General features: G+C 46.0%; 2 protein-coding genes across 2 annotated transcripts in view; one reads left to right on the top strand and one right to left on the bottom strand.

Annotated features, from left to right (window-relative positions):
* HDC (histidine decarboxylase) overlaps nt 1-1,256 on the top strand; it is a 28,736-nt gene extending 27,480 nt beyond the window's left edge. The window contains exons 11-12 of the mRNA XM_056135406.1: nt 193-294; nt 455-1,256. Coding sequence (XP_055991381.1) covers nt 193-294; nt 455-1,201 — 849 coding nt within the window. The 3' untranslated portion in view covers nt 1,202-1,256. The remainder of the gene's footprint in view (nt 1-192; nt 295-454) is intronic.
* A 5,862-nt stretch (nt 1,257-7,118) lies between these two features.
* Nucleotides 7,119-16,967, bottom strand: part of SLC27A2 (solute carrier family 27 member 2) — a 50,637-nt gene continuing 40,788 nt past the window's right edge. Inside the window, exons 7-10 of the mRNA XM_056135417.1 lie at nt 16,726-16,924; nt 14,493-14,590; nt 9,426-9,556; nt 7,119-7,583 (exon numbers count right to left, since the gene is read on the bottom strand). Coding sequence (XP_055991392.1) covers nt 7,407-7,583; nt 9,426-9,556; nt 14,493-14,590; nt 16,726-16,924 — 605 coding nt within the window. The 3' untranslated portion in view covers nt 7,119-7,406. The remainder of the gene's footprint in view (nt 7,584-9,425; nt 9,557-14,492; nt 14,591-16,725; nt 16,925-16,967) is intronic.

Genomic DNA, 16,967 nt, shown 5'->3' with positions numbered 1-16,967 from the left:
GGAAACAAGAAACCACTGGCATTTTTTCTTCATGACCTATGACTAAAACTCATTTGGAGAGGAAAACCATGCGGTGGCCACAGGAAGTTCCAGTGACTCTCCCACTTCATGAGTCTCTGCAGTACGAAAATCCATGTGGAGTTGTGCCATGGTTGCTATTAATTGACGTTTTCTCCATCTTTATCATTTTAGGGCACTGAAATGGCTCAATACTTCGAATCTCTAGTCAGAAATGAACCTTTCTTTGAAATTCCTGCCCAGAGGCACCTTGGCCTGGTGGTTTTTCGTCTAAAGGTAATGCCATCTCCTGTGGCCTGTGAGTGATGTTATTTGGCCTGTCAGTGGCATTTAGCCTCTTGGAAACAAAAGTGTTGGGTTTGGGGGGGAGGTCTGTAGAGGGAATGTAGACGGGGGCGTGTGACACCGACCATCTTTCTCTTTATCCTTCCAACAGGGTCCCAATTGTCTCACAGACCGTGTGTTAAAGGAGATAAACAAAACTGGCCGCCTCTTCCTCATCCCAGCCACCATTCAGGACAAGCTTATCATCCGTTTCACTGTGACCTCCCAGTTCACTACCAGGGATGACATCCTGAGGGACTGGAATCTCATTCGTGATGCTGCCTCACTCATCCTGAGCCAGCATTGTACCTCTCAGCCGAGCCCTCAGGGTGGGAACCTCATCCCCCAAACCTGGGGCCCCCAAGCTCTGGCCGATGGAACGCCCCTTCAGTCTGTCAGTGGGGCAGGGGATGTCCCAGCTGAGGCCGGGAAGATCAGCCAGCAGCCTCAGCGTGTGGGAATGGGGCCCATGAGGAGGGAAGGTGTTGGCCGTCTTGAAAGCCTGCTGGACCCCCTGGACGACTGCTTTTATGAAGAGGCTCCAGATGTGGCCAAGCACAAGCTGTCCTCCTTCCTGTTTAGTTATGTATCTGTGCAGAACAAGAAGAAGACGGTGCGCTCCCTCAGCTGCAACAGCGTGCCCGTGAGCGCCCAGAGGCTGCTCTCCTCAGAGAGTGCTGCCAAGAACGGGGGTTCCTCCCGGCTCTGCCTCTTCTCTCGCTTTCCCGAAGAGATGATGATGCTGAAGAAAAGTGCCTTCAAAAAACTAATCAAGTTCTACAGCGTCCCCAGCTTTCCGGAATGCAGTTCCCAGTGTGGCCTCCAGCTGCCCTGCTGTCCCCTGCAGGCCCTGGTTTAGAGCAGAGCCCTCGGCTCCGCCTGGCTGCCTCTCACTGCCTGTTGCTGAATTTGTGTGCTTCTGTTGTTTGTGCTTTTTTTCCCCTTGGGACAGAGTCCAGAATTTCTATCAGGTTTTCATGGGGTTCATGATAGTGCCAGTGGGGACCATAAGCCAGCCTGTTCCACAGGTGGTCTGGTGAGATAGGGTAGCAAACCGACAGGCAGCTTCTGTGGCTTAGTTTATGACATGAAGTATCATGTAGAAATAAAATGTGCTTGTCTCTGAAAAAGACTCATCTCTGGTGTGACTTAATTAACCATGGGAATATGCCTTAAGTAACCAGGGTGTGTGTTTTGGAAGACTCCAAACTGTACGTGTTTATGGCTTCTGCTTTTTCAGGATGTGATAGATATTCATTTACCTCTGAAAAATGTGTCTTTGGAGGAGACCATGATATGAATTAGGCACCGTGGCTTACAGTTTAGAGACAAGGAAGCTGAGGTCCAGGCCACACAGCTGGTAAGGGAGCCAACCCAGGACTCCAGTCTTCAGAGAATCCGCTGTTATTCTCACAGTCCTTCAGTGTTTGGTGGATGTGCTAGACCAGAAAACCACAGTCCAGCAGACACCTCTGATCCTTTAATTCATTGTCATGTTTCCTCTCCAGGTTTGAAATCTCTATAGCGCCCCCTTTTATTGGACCCTAGAGTCAAAACCCTACGCACTGCACTGTAGCACTGTCCTGCCGTTGTTCATTGATTTGCTCGAGCGGGCACCAGAAATGTCTCCATTGTGAGATTTGTTGTTCCTGTTTTTGGCATATCAGATATGCCATGGGGAGCTTGCCAGGCTCTGCCGTGTGGGCGGGATACTCTCGGTAGCTTGCCGGGTTCTCTGAGAGGGATGGAGACATTGAACCCGGGTCTGCCGCATGCAAGGCAAACGCCCTACCCGCTGTGCTATCACTCCAGCCCCCTATGTACTACAATAACAAAATAATTACTGTAGACTAGCTAGAAGTCCTGAAGAAGACTCTGACTTCCTTCTAGGGATCACAGCAGTCACCTTTCCTTAAGGGACTGACCTGATTTTCTAGATAAAAGCTTTAAAAGTTCCATCTCTGTGGGGCTGGAGAGGTAGTCCAGGAGGACTACCTCTTTCTTCAGGTGCTGCTGCAGTGCCAGAAGCCCTGGATTGAGTCCTCTAAAAAAACATTTTTTTGAGCCAGGAATAGGCTGTGAGCACTACTGGGTGTGGCTCCCTTCTAAAAAGGTGTTCTATCTTTGTTTTGGTACTCATATTGGAGTATAAAGAGACAAAGAAACGGATTTGACAACTCCCAAATGGAAACAAATCCTGAGATGGGGTCTACAGAATTGGGAGCTGAAGGGAAGAGGAAGGGCCTGTGGAATGATGATGAAGAGATCTTGAAACACAGGTGGAGGGACTGGTGTGGTAGCAACTATAACAACTTCAATACTGCTGTGAACTGTGATACATCACGGTCACGGTCCTCCCGTTGTTCATCAATTTGCTCGAGCAGGCCCAGTAATGTCTCCATCGTGAGACTTGTTGTTACTGTGTTTGGCATATAGAATACGTCACGGGTAGCTTGCCAGGCTCTGCCGTGTGGGCGAGATACTCTCGGTAGCTTGCCGGGCTCTCCGAGAGGGGCGGAGGAATCGAACTCGGGTCGGCCATATTGGCTGTGTGCAAGGCAAACGCCCTATCACTGTGCTATCGCTCCAGCCCCAGTGATACATCAATTAAAGAAAAAGAAATAAATAAGTGGAATAGGTTTTCTTTTTTAAAATATTAAGAGAATAAATTAATAATGGCAATAATTTTATTTATTTATTTATTTATTTATTTCGTTTTTTTAGGTCATCTGGCGATCCTCAGAGGCTACTTCTGACTCTGCACTCAGAAATTACTCCTGGTGGTACTCAGGGACCATATGGGATGCTGGGGATCAAACCCCAGTTGGCTGCATGCAAGTCAATGCCCTACCCACTGTACTATTGTTCTGGCCCTGGCAATAATTTTTTAAAGAAGTTCCATCTTTGGGGTCAGAGATGAGCTGGAGCATATGCTTTGCATGTCAGAGGCCTGGCTTCTATTCCTGACTACATGGGTTCCCTGAGCAACACCCGAGCATTGCGGGTTTGGCTCCACAGTAAAGACAGAACAAAGCAAAAGTCTTTGTCACAGACTTGAGTTTCTCTTTGATATAGGGACATAACCTGTAAATGCTTGTAAAGTGTATTTAACCTGTCTCTCAAGGTGGGCTGCTGAACTTGCCTAGTCTGACCCCTTTTTATACTGATTCTCATTAACTTCAGATGCTGACATTTCCTAATTCACCCCTCAAATATTTTGGTGCTTCTAACATCTTATCTTTACACCAATGAGTGTTTTTTTTTTTAAAAAAACATTTCATTTCATTTCATTTCATCATCCTGTTAATCGTCGATTGCCTCGAGCAGGCCCCAGTAACGTCTCTTTCATCCTAGCCCTGAGATTATATTCACGGCTCTTTAGGAGAATGAGACCCATCATTGTTACTGGTATTTGGCATATTTGGTACGCCACGGGGAGTTTGCCAGACTCTGCCCTGTGGGCAGGCTACATTCGATAGCCTGCAAGTTTGTCCAAAGTAGGAATGAGATAATAAGATGTCATAAAAAAAGTTTTGATAAGATGTCGCGCGGCCGCAAATGTGGCCGCGTGGTTCTGGGATCTGCATTTTATAGTCTCTGAGTCTTGGCCGCTGATGGGATTACACGGCGCCAGGGGGCCAGGTGGTGGGTGTGACCCCCGCCTGCTGGAATTTGGAGGATCTGGATGGAAGAAGCTCGACTCCAATCCGAGTAGGCTTGGAGGTCTCGGCCCCGGAACCCGCGTGGCTTTGTCCCTCTGCCAGTACCTTCATGTGTCCCTCTGCCAGTACCTTCATGTTTAAAAAAACCACATAGATATAGGGGAACTGTTAAACAATTACCTGGATATCAGTTTATGTTTCTTAAAAAATTATTCATTTGCTATACCCAGCATCACATATGATTGTCCATGCATCACCAGGAATAATCCCTGGGCACAGAGTCAGAATGCAAAGCACCTGGATATGCTCTGGGCTCACTGCTGGTTGGGCTCAGGGGACCATATGTAGTGTGAGGGATCAAACCAGGGTCAACTGCATATAATGCAACCCCTGTACTCTCTCTTGGGCTCCAATCCTTTTGAAAGCAAGCAGTCGTTGAAGTTGGTTGTCTGTCACAGATCAGGACTGGCTTCTGTTCACACAGTGCCAATCCAGGTGCTAAGGATCATGTTTGATGCTTCTTCATGTTCAGGGATGCTCTAGTGGTTGGCCTGCATCACAGATGACTGGGGAAGTGGGTGACTGATGGGAGGAGGCTGAGGAAGCCATTCAAAGGGAGAATTTCTAAGGTGTTTTTTCTTTGTTCTTTTTTGGGTCACACCCAGTGATGCTCAGGGGTTACTCCTGGGGCTTTGCACTCGGGAATTACTCCTGGCAGTGCTCAGGGAACCAGAAGGGATGTTGAGGATTGAACCTGGATCAGCCGTGTGCAAGGCAAATGCCCTACTTACTTTATGATTGCTCTGGCTCCCGAATTTCTGAGTTTCTAAGGAGAAAGCTGAACATGTGAGTCAAAGGTGATCAGGCCCCAGCTGACTCTGGTTAATAGTACACACCGATCTCTGGCTCACTGTTGAAAACGCTGACCTCTCGTCCCCAAAAGATGTCCCTGGTGACACAGGGTCAATGGTGAGCCGTCACTGCTTTAATGTAACCTCTGCCTGAGTCCCTTCAACAAGATGCCAAGAAACTCACTAGCACATAATACTCTCAAAAACAAAGGTTGTACAAGCTCCCATCACTTGCTTTTGATTATCCCCAGATCAATATAGCAAAGACAGAGATACTTAGAATTCTGCCAAGCAAACATCTGCCAAGCTGATAATCACAAAGATACCGCATTGTGGCGTTTTCCTGAGATCATCCTCAAGTGCAAGTCCCTTACACATTAGAAGTGCCCAGGGTGAAAGCAGAGGGCACCTAAACGAGTGGAGAGTTTTAGGTAATTCTAGAACTGTGTCCAGGGCAGAGGTGGTGACCTCTCTCCAGGTTTGCCTGGAGCCTTTGAGGATTGACTTGGTGGAGATTTGGGGCTCCTGGCCAGCTCCTGGTCTTCTGAGGAAATCCTCTAGGGAGGAACTTCATCTGAGGATTGCCTCTAGGGAAGAAAGCTCCACTCGTAGGGAGGCTAGGGTGAGCTTGGGTCATATTTTCTGGATGTAGACGTCATAATCATGTTTCTGGGGCCTAAATTAGCACAAGTTCTAGGAAGAAACGTGCCATCGTGAATGTCCCCTGTTTCTGGAAACTCTGTGAATGGATGAAACATGTAGAGGTCAAGAAGTTGTGCCCAGGGTAGAGGCAGCAGTTAAATGAGATAAAGGCCACATTGGCAAATCCTCTGCACCATGCCGAAGGCCCGAGGAAACCCCAGAGTGAAACCTGCTGGTGTGGAGGCAAGAGATCTGCAACTTGTTTTGTAGATAGAATCACTCGGGGTGTGTGGAAGGAAACCTTTTTGAAAACCCCACATTTTAAGAACTGAGAAGATTCACAGAAATGCCTGTTTGTTTTTTTTTTTTTTTTGATTAATCGAAGACCCTGGGCAGTACTGAAGCTCTATTTCCACATGCTAAAAATCATCATGAAGTGGACCAGTGTCTTTCCACAAGTTCACCACCTTCATTTGTGCCCCATTTCTCTCAGTCACAGCACCAACCAGAGTAAACCCTGAAGATACTTCAAGATTCTTGAGATACTAACTGAGCACGTGTTATGTTGAGACTATAGGCTCATAGATTAATTTTTGGTCCCACCTGGTGAAGCTCAGGTCTTACTGCTGGGTCTGTGCCCAGAAATCATATTTGGTAGTCTCAGGAGATAATACAGGGATGCTGGGGATTGAACCTGGGTCAGCTATGTGCAAGGTAGCATTGTAGCACTGTCCTCCCATTGTTCACCAATTTGCTCAAGAGGGCATCAGTAACATCTCCATTGTGAGACTTGTTACTGTTTTTGGCATATCAAATACGCAAGGGGGAGCTTGCCAGGCTCTGCCATGCAGACGGGATACTCTTGGTAGCTTGCTGGGTTCTCCGAGAGGGACAGAGGAATCGAACCTGGGTCGGCTGTGTGCAAGGCAAACTCTCTACACGCTGTGCTATCACTCCAGCCCATGTGCAAGGTAAGCATCCTATTTGTTGTACTATTGCTTCAGCATCAGACTCAGAGACTTGCATGCCCCCAAGGATGATAATATTTCTAGACTGTGGCCAGGAAGGTGGGGACAGTTGGCCTAATACTGGAACTGATCTTCTACGGTGTTGTTCATTAGTGATCCATCTCCCTCCCAGCTTGCCATTTTTCAATAGGGGCAACGACAAGGTTTGGTGCCTCAGGACCAATAGCACCACCCCAGTGTCAACAGTGCTGCCCCAGTGGAGCGCAGGAGTCCATGTGGTTCTGGGGATAGAATGTGGGGCCCCTCACATGCCCAGCTCATTCTACTCCATTTGATCCCCAAATCAATGCCATTATTATTATTATGAGTGGGAGACCAGTGAGAGCAAATGTAAAATGTAAATGTAAAGGCCCTCCCGTTGTTCGTCGATTTGCTCGAGCGGGCCCAGTAACGTCTCCATTGGAGACTTTGTTGTTACTGTGTTTGGCATATCGAATACGTCACGGGGAGCTTTTCTCAGTAGCTTGCCAGGCTCTCCGAGAGGGGCGGAGGAATCGAACTCGGGTCGGCCATGTTGGCTGCGTGCAAGGCAAACGCCCTACCGCTGTGCTATCGCTCTAGCCATTTGAAATAAAATCAGGAAAGAGACAATGTTATCACACATTCATCTATTTTTATTATGTATTAAATAAAATAACACCCTCTAACAAGCTTGGTTTGCCAATACAATTAGGTGCAAATTGAAAAAATAATTATCTATATCTGTTCACTTGTAAAGGTTCAGATGTAATTTTGAAAAATTTCCCTTTATTGGTTTGCACACACACAAAAATCACACCTTACAATCTTCAATCAAATTAAAGTTGGATTACAGCAAGTGACCGTGCTAGGTCCATTCCATTTCTTTCTGGAAATATGATGAGTTATTATGATGAGGATATTTAGAGTTTCAGAACTTTCTCACTGATGGCCTTGTAAATGTCCTCAGTCATAGGCACATACATTTCTGCTTTCTCATCCAAAAAGTACAAGGCATCTTTGATGACAGCAGGGTTAAAGCCCTCCTCCACCAGTGTCACTTTTCGGTGTTTGAAAGTACCAGTGATCTCAATAACATCCTGAAAAACATTCAGCAACCTGCATTGTTGCAATGTTTTGCAAACAGATTACAGTTTGAGGTCAGGGGTCTGGACGGGGCATGGGCAAACCAGCAACCCATCAGCACCTCTGGTTCATTCGTAAGCTGCTGTTATTAAACACTATTTAGAAGAAGCATGTTTTTGTTTTTCCCCCCCACACCCAGCATTGCACAGGACTTAACCCTGGTTCTCAGGACCTACTCCTGGCTCTGCACTCAAAGATCATATGTGGTGGTGTGGGGGGTTGAACCTGGGTCAAGTGCATGCAAGGCAAGCATCTTGTCCACTGTACTATCTCTCCCACCTGTGGTGCTCTTAAAAGATAGTCAAATAAACTAAGATTAAGCATCACACATGCCCAGCCCCTTCTCAGAAGTCCACCAAATCAAGTACTGGGTCACCCTCCACTACGAGTAAATCTTGGTTCGTGAGGAACTGCCCACAGTGGTTGATGTAGAGGAAACTGTTGCTTGGTGAGGCTTCAGATGTTCCTGGAACATCCTCATTAATGAGGGTTTGTGTGTGGGGGGAGGGATTAGGGACCACTGTTCTGCTTATTTTACCTGTTAGATAGACCTTTTTTTCCCCTTCAATTAACAATAGGTGACAGGCAATCTGAGGCAATTTCAGTTTTATGTTTCTCAATCATTGCAGAGTAAACATCAGTGCTTTATGAAAACAAACAGAAATAACCCTATAATCACAGTATTATCTGGTATCTAAAGACCTTTTTCATCTAGTTTTCAGTTATAGAAGAATACAGCTCAAAGTGTGAGAGTGTGAACTAAGAGGTTAATATTTGAGACAGAAAAAAAAATTCCCTCTGGTGGTGACAGTTAAGCCTTTGGTAGTTCTAAATGACTAATTATGCCCAATTACATCTCATAGTACAGAAAGGTGGAGGACTGCAGTGGATTTTTCCATTCCTAGACCCTAAACTTTCTAGTCCTTAAACAATGAAGAGGAGGCTTGGGCCATTGCTACTGAAAGTGTCTGTGATAGCTCATCCAACATAGCCTTTAAGAGTTACTTGCTACTGCTGTCTCTGAATAAACTGTCCTGTCATTTTATTGATTGATTGATTGATTGCTTTGTGGGTCACACCCGCCAATGCACAGGGTTACTCCTGGCTCGTGCATTCAGGAATTACTCCTGGCAGTGCTCAGGGGGCCATATGGGATGCTGGGAATTGAACTCAGCTTGGCTGTGTGCAAGGCAAACACTCTACCCACTGTACTATCGATCCAGCCCCTGTCCTGTCATTTTAGGGAGGAAGAGATTAAGATTTTATTTTGGCTAGTTACATTTTCTGATAGTTCTTCTTCTTCTTCTTCTTTTTTTTTTTTGAAGTAAAACAGATTTTATTTGGAGCGTTTTTGAAAGTGTGGAGTGGGAGAGAATGTGAGACAGATAGAGAGAGAAGAGAGAGAGAGAGAGAGAGAGAGAGAGAGAGAGAGAGAGAGAGAGAGAAATGAAGAAATGTGAAGAAATGTGCTCAAGGGAGAATGCAGGCTTCTCCAAGTGTGAGAGAGCCCCTACACACATCTCAGCATTAGATAGGAAAGCATGAAAGTACACATCTCAAGAGGGGAGTTGTGGGCAACACATGTGCTCAGGCACCACATGTGCTCTGCCACGTGGGCACAAGCAGCACATGGGCTCGAGCAGCATATGTGCCCATTTTCTAATATTTCTGCCTCCTTAATGGGCCATCTGATAAAAGCAGTGGCCATTCAACCACTGTGGTACACTGTAGAAAAAGTGCTGCTCCCTTGGAAGCAAGGACTGGGGGATGACAAACCTGACAGCAGGAAATCTCACCTGTATTCTCAGAAACCGGGGCCTCGCATAATTGGGCAGGTAATCAACAACATGTTTAAAGAGTTTCTTTCCGTCGAATTCGCGATCTTCCTTCATCTTGATTGAGGCCATGCCAATCCGACCCTCGTGTCCTAGAAATAGAGTCAGAGCAATGTTGAAACGTTGGAGCTATTTTATTTATGATGCTTTGCTAACTCAAAAAAATCCAATCAACTGAGACGCTATGACATGGGTTTCTTTCGGCTTGTTGAAATTTTCAACTGTTTGTCAAAGTTATTCTGTAACTTTTTTTCTTTTGGTGTTTCTGGGGATTGAACCTAGGTTTCCCCTGACCCCATATGCAAGGGAAGGCAAATACACTACCGTGGAGCTATATCCCTGTGCCTCAAAGTTATCCTAAAGTGAATATAATATCAACAATAACAACAGCTATATGTTGATTAAATATTTAGCATATAACAGGTCCTATATTGTTTTTATCGATTATATCATTTAACCCTTTTATCAACCTTATGAAGTGGTACCAGTACTATTTTTATTTTACAAATAAAGAAACTGAGGCTTGGGTTGAAGTCATAATAGAGGGGGCAAGGCTCTTGTCTTGCCCATGGCTGGCCCTTTTTGTTGCTCAGCACTGAACTGGTCCCAGAAGCACTTCTAGGAGTCGCTTGTGAGCACAGAGCCAAGAAGGGCTCCAGAAAAATTCCTGGGTGTGACCCCAAAACGAAACAAACAAGAAACTGAGACTTAAAGACAGGCAGAGTAATCAAGCTCCTGTAGCACAGACTAGGCCGGTTTAGGAACAGAACAGAAGCTGGCTGGGCCCTGAGCATGGAGAGTAAGTTATCAGTGTCACCAACTGGGGCGTTTTCATTTTCATCAATGTTCAAACATATTTTGAGGAGATTCAATGAATGAAACATTCAATGTTGATGGAAATGATACTAGTTGAGGGCACGATGATCATTTCCCCTTGTGGGTTCAAGGAATAAACCCAAATAGGAAATAGGATGAATGGGTGGCAAAAGCTGTTGGTCATCTGGTGGGTTGTTGGGACTCTGGAGACCTCTTGGCCCCACTGTCACAGAGCGAAGGCAGCTCCTTTGGCTGCAATGCCAGGTCGATTGCGCTTCTCGGTGCAAACGCCACCTCTGAGATTTACTGATTTAATCAAGGCTCCTAATAGCTTTGCCTCCCTGCATTTCACGCAAGCTGTGGGGATGGGAGGGTGAAGGCGAGGTGCAAGGGCGCTCTGGCTGGTGCCCTCCGGCGGACGCCACTGGTCCCTGGAGGTTGTGCTCGCTAGAGAGAACACAGATCCTTCCAGCCCTTGCTACCCCGTCGGAGGCGGGGACGTAAGCAGAGAGGTGCGTAGAACAATTACCCTTGTTTTCTTGTGAGGACAGTGGTAATTAGGAATTAATACCTCCTCCACCCGATCCCGCAGACCCAGTGGGAGCCTGGTCCACTTCCCTGAACTACTTAGCTGTAATCAGAGAGGGGAGGGGCTGGCCTCCGTCACCTGGGCCCTGGCTTTCGAAATCTCTCCCATGATGATTGTATGTTTACCCATGCCTCCCAGGAAGGCAGAAAACAAGGGAAAGAATGAGAAGAAAGGTAACTCCCCCTCATCCGATTTGCCTCTTGCTGGAGGGAGGCAGTGAGGTAAGGCCCTGGACCCTCTTTCTCTAGGGATTCCTGGTCTCAAGAGCCCAGAACTCAGGAATCTCATCTTTCGCTGATAAGCTGCGTTTACAGTTACAGCAGAGGTGATGCAACAGACATCTTCAGCTTCAACTGGCTACTGGCTTCTTGCTCTGTGGGAGGCAATGCCCCACCAAGAGACCTATGAGTCTATGGGGTCTCAAGTCTCTGCTCCCCCTTGCAAAGCTGATTTGGGACTCATCAGCTCCAGGGACTAGGCTGCCTTCTACACAGACCTGGTGAGGGTGACCTAGGGCAGGTCTGTCCAGAGTGGTAGCCACTGGTCACAGGTGACTGTGAAAATTAATTGTAATTAAATGAAAGGAAAAAATGTAATTCCCTAGTTGCATGTGCCACATTTTAAATGCTCTAAATAGTCACATGGTGGCTGCTGCCTACTGGATTGGACAGTGTGAATATAGAATATATATATTTTAAATATTGAATATTTGGGCTGAAAGGCACACTTGCTTTCTACATGGCCTTATAAGTGGATGACCGAGTGTGATCCCCAGCATCCCATATGGTCTCCCAAGCTCTTCAGCAGTGATTCCTGAGCACAAAGCCAGGAGTAATGCCTGAGCACCAGCAGTGTGACCCAAAACCCAAAAAACAAAAACAAAACAAAACAACCCATTTCAGAAAGTTCTATCCATGGAGCACAGAAAGTTCTAGAGAGGAGATGAGCAGTTCTGATGTGATCTTTAGAACTACTCAACTCCATTATAGGCCCAAACCTAGAAGTGCCCTCCTGGTCTAAACCTGAGCCCTGACGACCTTGCTCAGCTGTGCTGGGACCAAGATCTGCTCATGGAGGAAATCGTTGTTGTAAGGGCCCAGCCATTTCTTAGCTGGGAGAGACTGGTCTCTGCACGTGGTCAGCAGCAAATGTGGCCTGGAGGGTCACAGCGTCAGAAAATGAGGAAGACCCCCATGTCCTCCTTTCTAGTCTTTTCTGGCTGCAAGAATTCTCACAAAATTCCAGGTGGACTCCAGAGCTAACATGCCTCAGAGGGAAAGCCGAGCCCTGTCTGAGGAGAGTTTATTTGCTTATTGGGCCTCTGCTTCCAGTCCAGTTCTCCAGTGAAAATTTGCTCCTCACCCTCGGGTTTTCATTCTGCTCATTCACTTCTGGCTCATTCTACCAACATGAGTGCCCCCACTACTTGTTTTGTCTTTCTATCATTTGGAAACATCCTCTTTGTTCTATATTCATGTCTCCCCAAACTTACTTAGATTGACATGGGAATTTAGAGAAAAAAGGGGGGGACAGTACAGAAGAGGATTCTGGGGTGTGACTCATGTGGTAGGCACATGCTTTGCATGTGTGAGGTCCTGGGCTTGCTCCTTGGCTCTAGATGGCCCCCAGCACTGCCAGGGGAGGCCTCTGACCACCAAGGAAAGAGCAGTCTAAATCCCAGACCTCAGAGCCTCTGGCCCATCAGATCTGAGCTTTTAAAAGTTTCCAAAATAGGGCTGGAGAGATGGTACAGGGAGAGGTGCTTCCTGGCATGCAGCAAACTCTGGTTAAAATCCTTGCTGGCAAATCCCTGAGCACTGGCAGGAGTGCTCCCTGAGCCCAGAGCCAGGAATAGCCCTGAGCACTGCCCAGTGTGGCCCAGTAATACTCCTGCTCCTCCTCCAAATAAAATGTTTCCTACAAGATTCTAGGGACTGGCCAGATTTTCAGAAGCTCGAGTCTTTAGTGATTCTCAAGCTTGTTTTAAAAATAAATGTGGTAATTTACACACACCGTTTATCACATAAAGCATATGGTTGAATGGCCTTTAGTACATTTCCAGTGTTAAATAACTGTGATCAAACCTGGAACATTTCCAACACTCCTGCATCAGCCTTAAGTGCCTTTTTGTTGATGTTGTTTGTTTTGGGGCCACATCAGTGGTGCTCTGTGCTCAGGGAGCATTTCTGGGGTGCTCGAGGGATTATCTGGAGTGCTGGGGGTGAAACATGCAAGGTAAGTGCCCTACAGGCTATAATATGGCTCTGGCCCCATCCTCTAATTTTTTTGGGGGGGGGGTCACACCCAGCAATGCTCAGCGGTTACTCCTGGCTCTGCACTCAGGAATTACTCCTGACGGTGCTTGGGTGACCATATGAAATGCTGGGAATTGAATCGGGGTTGGCCGCGTGCAAAGCAAATGGACTATCGCTCCAGCCCTGCCTCCAGTATTTTTAGGACTCACAGGAGGTTCGATAAAACATATCTCTGAGCCCTAACTCAGAGTTTTATTAGTGCGTCTGGAGATGTCTCTTTTGTTAGTTGTGGAGGCCATGCCTTGTGGTGCTCTGGGGGCTAATTGGGCCATTTTTTGGTGATGCAGGGAGGAGGCAGGTAGGATGTAGGATTGAGCCCAGGGCTCCTCCATGTAGGGCTTATGCTCTACCACTAGAGCCACATCCTGCTCTGGACAAACTTTATTTATAACAGCTCCTGGGCACTGCTGCTTCCATGGGTTGAGGGACCCAATTAACAGCTTCATTCCATTCCCCAGATTCCCCACCTTCTCATGTACATTCTTCTGTGGCTGCCCCTTTAAAATTCAGCATTTCAAAGTGCACACAAGGTTCCAGTGGGATCTGTGAGATTCCAGCATGGCCCGGTGGCCTACCGTGACATGGGCCTGAGTGCTAATTCAGACCCAACTCCAACATGAGACAGTTTCTGGTCCTCTCACTCTGTGACAGATGAGGCATGGGGCTGCACTTCCTGTCACTGTCACACGGTTATAGAGGAACAGGCAAGAAAGTCTTCAACATTCCAACCCCCCACCCCCACCGCCCCATCCCACCAGTATAATTTAGAAAATTAAAAGAGCCACATTCATATGAAAGCATTGCGACTCTTCAAAGACAGGACATTTGAATTTCTATTTTGAATCTAGGGAAGAATCCCAAATACTCTTATTTGTGCCTTCCAGTTCAGAGGCCAAGATACCACCTTCCAGCTATCAAGTGGGACACATCTTGTGCTGAGGATGTAGCTCAGTGGTAGAGCCTTTGCTTTACACATGTGTGGTCTGGGTAGATGCCTGTCCCTGCGGAGCCCCCCCACCCCACCCTCCTCCCCATACAAAACAACCAACCAGAAAAAAATTTTGACACATCTCTTCATGCCAAGGGATCCCTTGGAGAGATGCGGCTTGCTGGGGAACCCAGGAGGAGTAGTTGGGAAGCTGAACCACAAGAACACAAGGTTTGGCTGTGCTGCATCTATATATAACACAGGTCAGACAGAAGCTCCTTACACCCAGGAGAAAGCAATGACCATCTTTGCAATCTTGGGATTACAATGCTGTTCAGTTACTGTTGGCTTGGCACAGAGGGAAGCGAGCTTGTGTCTACCTGGCACGGGTACTCCATAAACGTTCACTTCTTGGACAAAATCAACCAGTCCTATGATGTCAGCGACTTCAGTGGTGGCCACATTCTCTCCTTTCCATCTGGAAGAAAAGGCAGGGTGAGCAGAGGTCACTGGGGTTTCCAGGGTGCAATGACCCTGGGAACGCATTTCCCCAGCCTGCAGGGGTGGGGCAGAGCTGGATTTTACTAGTCTTTCTACTCGGCCTCTTTACTCCCCAACTTAGTAAGGGGAAAGGCATACTGCGTGAAGAATAAAAGACAAAGGCATAGGTCTAAATAATAAAATGTGGAATTTCAATCTCACCACGTGAAACATGATTCATTCTATGAAGTTTTTCTACAGTGAGATTATAGGCTTTGCCTAAGAAAGGCACTGGAGATCAAAAATAAATCTCAATTTTTTTTTTGGTTGTGTTTAGGTCTCTCATTTTTCTCATTTACTAACTTTGGTGAATATTTAACTTAGTAGATTTTTTTTTAAACAGAATTTCGTACTTGCATTTCAGGGTCAGATGACAAAGAGAAAACTTTCAATAAGAAAGAGAAAATTCATACTTTAGCTGCAGGGAGATTAAAATGTAAGTGTTCAAACCAGGTGCTATTTTTTACCTAATAAAAATCTATAATTTGCTATATATTTAAAGATTCTTTAGATATTCCAGAAAAATCTTTTTGTTGTTGTAGGTTAATTTTGTATATTTGGGGGGCACTGTGTCATGTTCATGTTGGGGATTCAACCCACCTCCTGGCTTACGCACAGCACGTGCTCTGTCATTTGAGCCAAAACTCTTGAGTCCCAGAAGAATTATTTTTTTATTATTTATTTATTTATTTATTTTTGCTTTTTGGGTAACACCTGGTGATGCACAGTGGTTACTCCTGGCTCTGCACTCAGGAATTACTCCTGGCCGTGCTTGGGGGACCATATGAGATGCTGGGAATCAAACCCGGGTCGGCTGTGTGCAAGGCAAACACCCTACCCGCTGTGCTATCGCTCCAGCCCCAAGAATTATTTTAAGTGGCATGGAGTGGGCATAAAATAATGATATGCATTGGGTTGTGAACTATTAGAAATGAAAATATTCCTGAAGCTCATGGCAATCCCTATTTCATGAACTGAAGGAACTAGGGTCTAAACGGTTCCTTCTTGTACATACAGCTGGTAGAAGTAGGCTGGGAGTTAGCTTTTTTCTCATTAAAATCTGGGTGCTTCCTACTACAGCCAGACAACTCCCATTCATCCTTTTCTTCAAGCAAAGAGGAATCCTGTGTGTCAGCTACTGTGCTGATTGCTGGCTGGTGTTGCAGATGGGGCTTAGGGGGTGGGGAGGAATGTGAACAGCAGAGAGTTCAACACAGGTAGGAAACTGATGAAGCAAAAGTGACTTGAGACTGCAAGACTGTGTTGTGGGCAACTAATTTCAAAGTCTGTAGCAATCACTTTCAATCCTCACTGTTGACTTGAGGCTGTCTGGCCAGTCAACTCGTTGGGGATGGAAAATGGCAGGGAGGGCGTTTTCCACTCTGGAGAAGCCCGTAGTCTGTCTTGAACACATTTCTCTCCTCTCACAGCAATCTAGATTTCTTTCAATAAAACTATTTTGCTTCACTTTAAAAAGAATGAAGTAAATGGGAGGGAGAAGAGTAAATGAGATACCTTCTTGTAAAAGCTGAACTCCACATTAATTTGAATGATTTTATCCGAAGGAAAGCTCCATGGATGGAAATTCTGAAAATACTGAGCTGCCCTAAGAGTGACTGGTATTAATATAAGATAAAAGGGAGAAATTGGATGGACTCAGCTTTTCAGGTCTACAATCAAATCCAGGTTTTCTGCCTTATTTTCATCTGGTATTGCTCAAATTAACTAAACCTTGTAGACCGACACTACATATATGTTACTTCTTATTTTTTTTCTTTTTTGGGTTATGCTTTTTTGGTGATGCTCAGGGGTTACTCTTGGCTCTGCACTCAGGAATTACTTCTGTTGGCATACGGGGGACCATATGGGATATCAGGGATTGAACCTGGGTTGACCGTGTGCAAGGCAACCCACTGTACTATCACTCCAGCCCACATATTCTTGTTTTCCACAAACACCAAAGAAACAGAAGGAAATGGAGCCTCATCACCAAATGGCACCTGATTCTCAAAGCAGGAGTAAGTCAAATTGTGCCAGGGTTAGTGTTTTGCCCAGTAATTCAGAGATACCAACCGAAAAGTATCTCCAACTCTGTCATGGAAGTAGATGAAATTGTCGTGGTCAATCATTAAGAGATCCCCGCTGTTGAAATAGAGGTCTCCCTTCTTAAAGACATCTCTTAGCTTTTTCTTCTCTGTCTGTGTCTTTCCTCCAGCATAGCCACTGAAAGGTGTAAGTCGTGTGATTCTGCAAATCAGGAGTCCAACTTCACCTAAGAGAGAAAACTTATTGCTATTTTATGTGCTTGCAGTCAG

The sequence above is a fragment of the Sorex fumeus genome, unplaced genomic scaffold (genome assembly GCF_029834395.1).
Source record: "Sorex fumeus unplaced genomic scaffold, SorFum_2.1 ptg000111l, whole genome shotgun sequence".
Classification (NCBI taxonomy): Eukaryota; Metazoa; Chordata; class Mammalia; order Eulipotyphla; family Soricidae; genus Sorex; species Sorex fumeus.
Note: the sequence above shows the minus strand (reverse complement) of the source record. Positions and strands in the feature narration are given on the sequence as shown.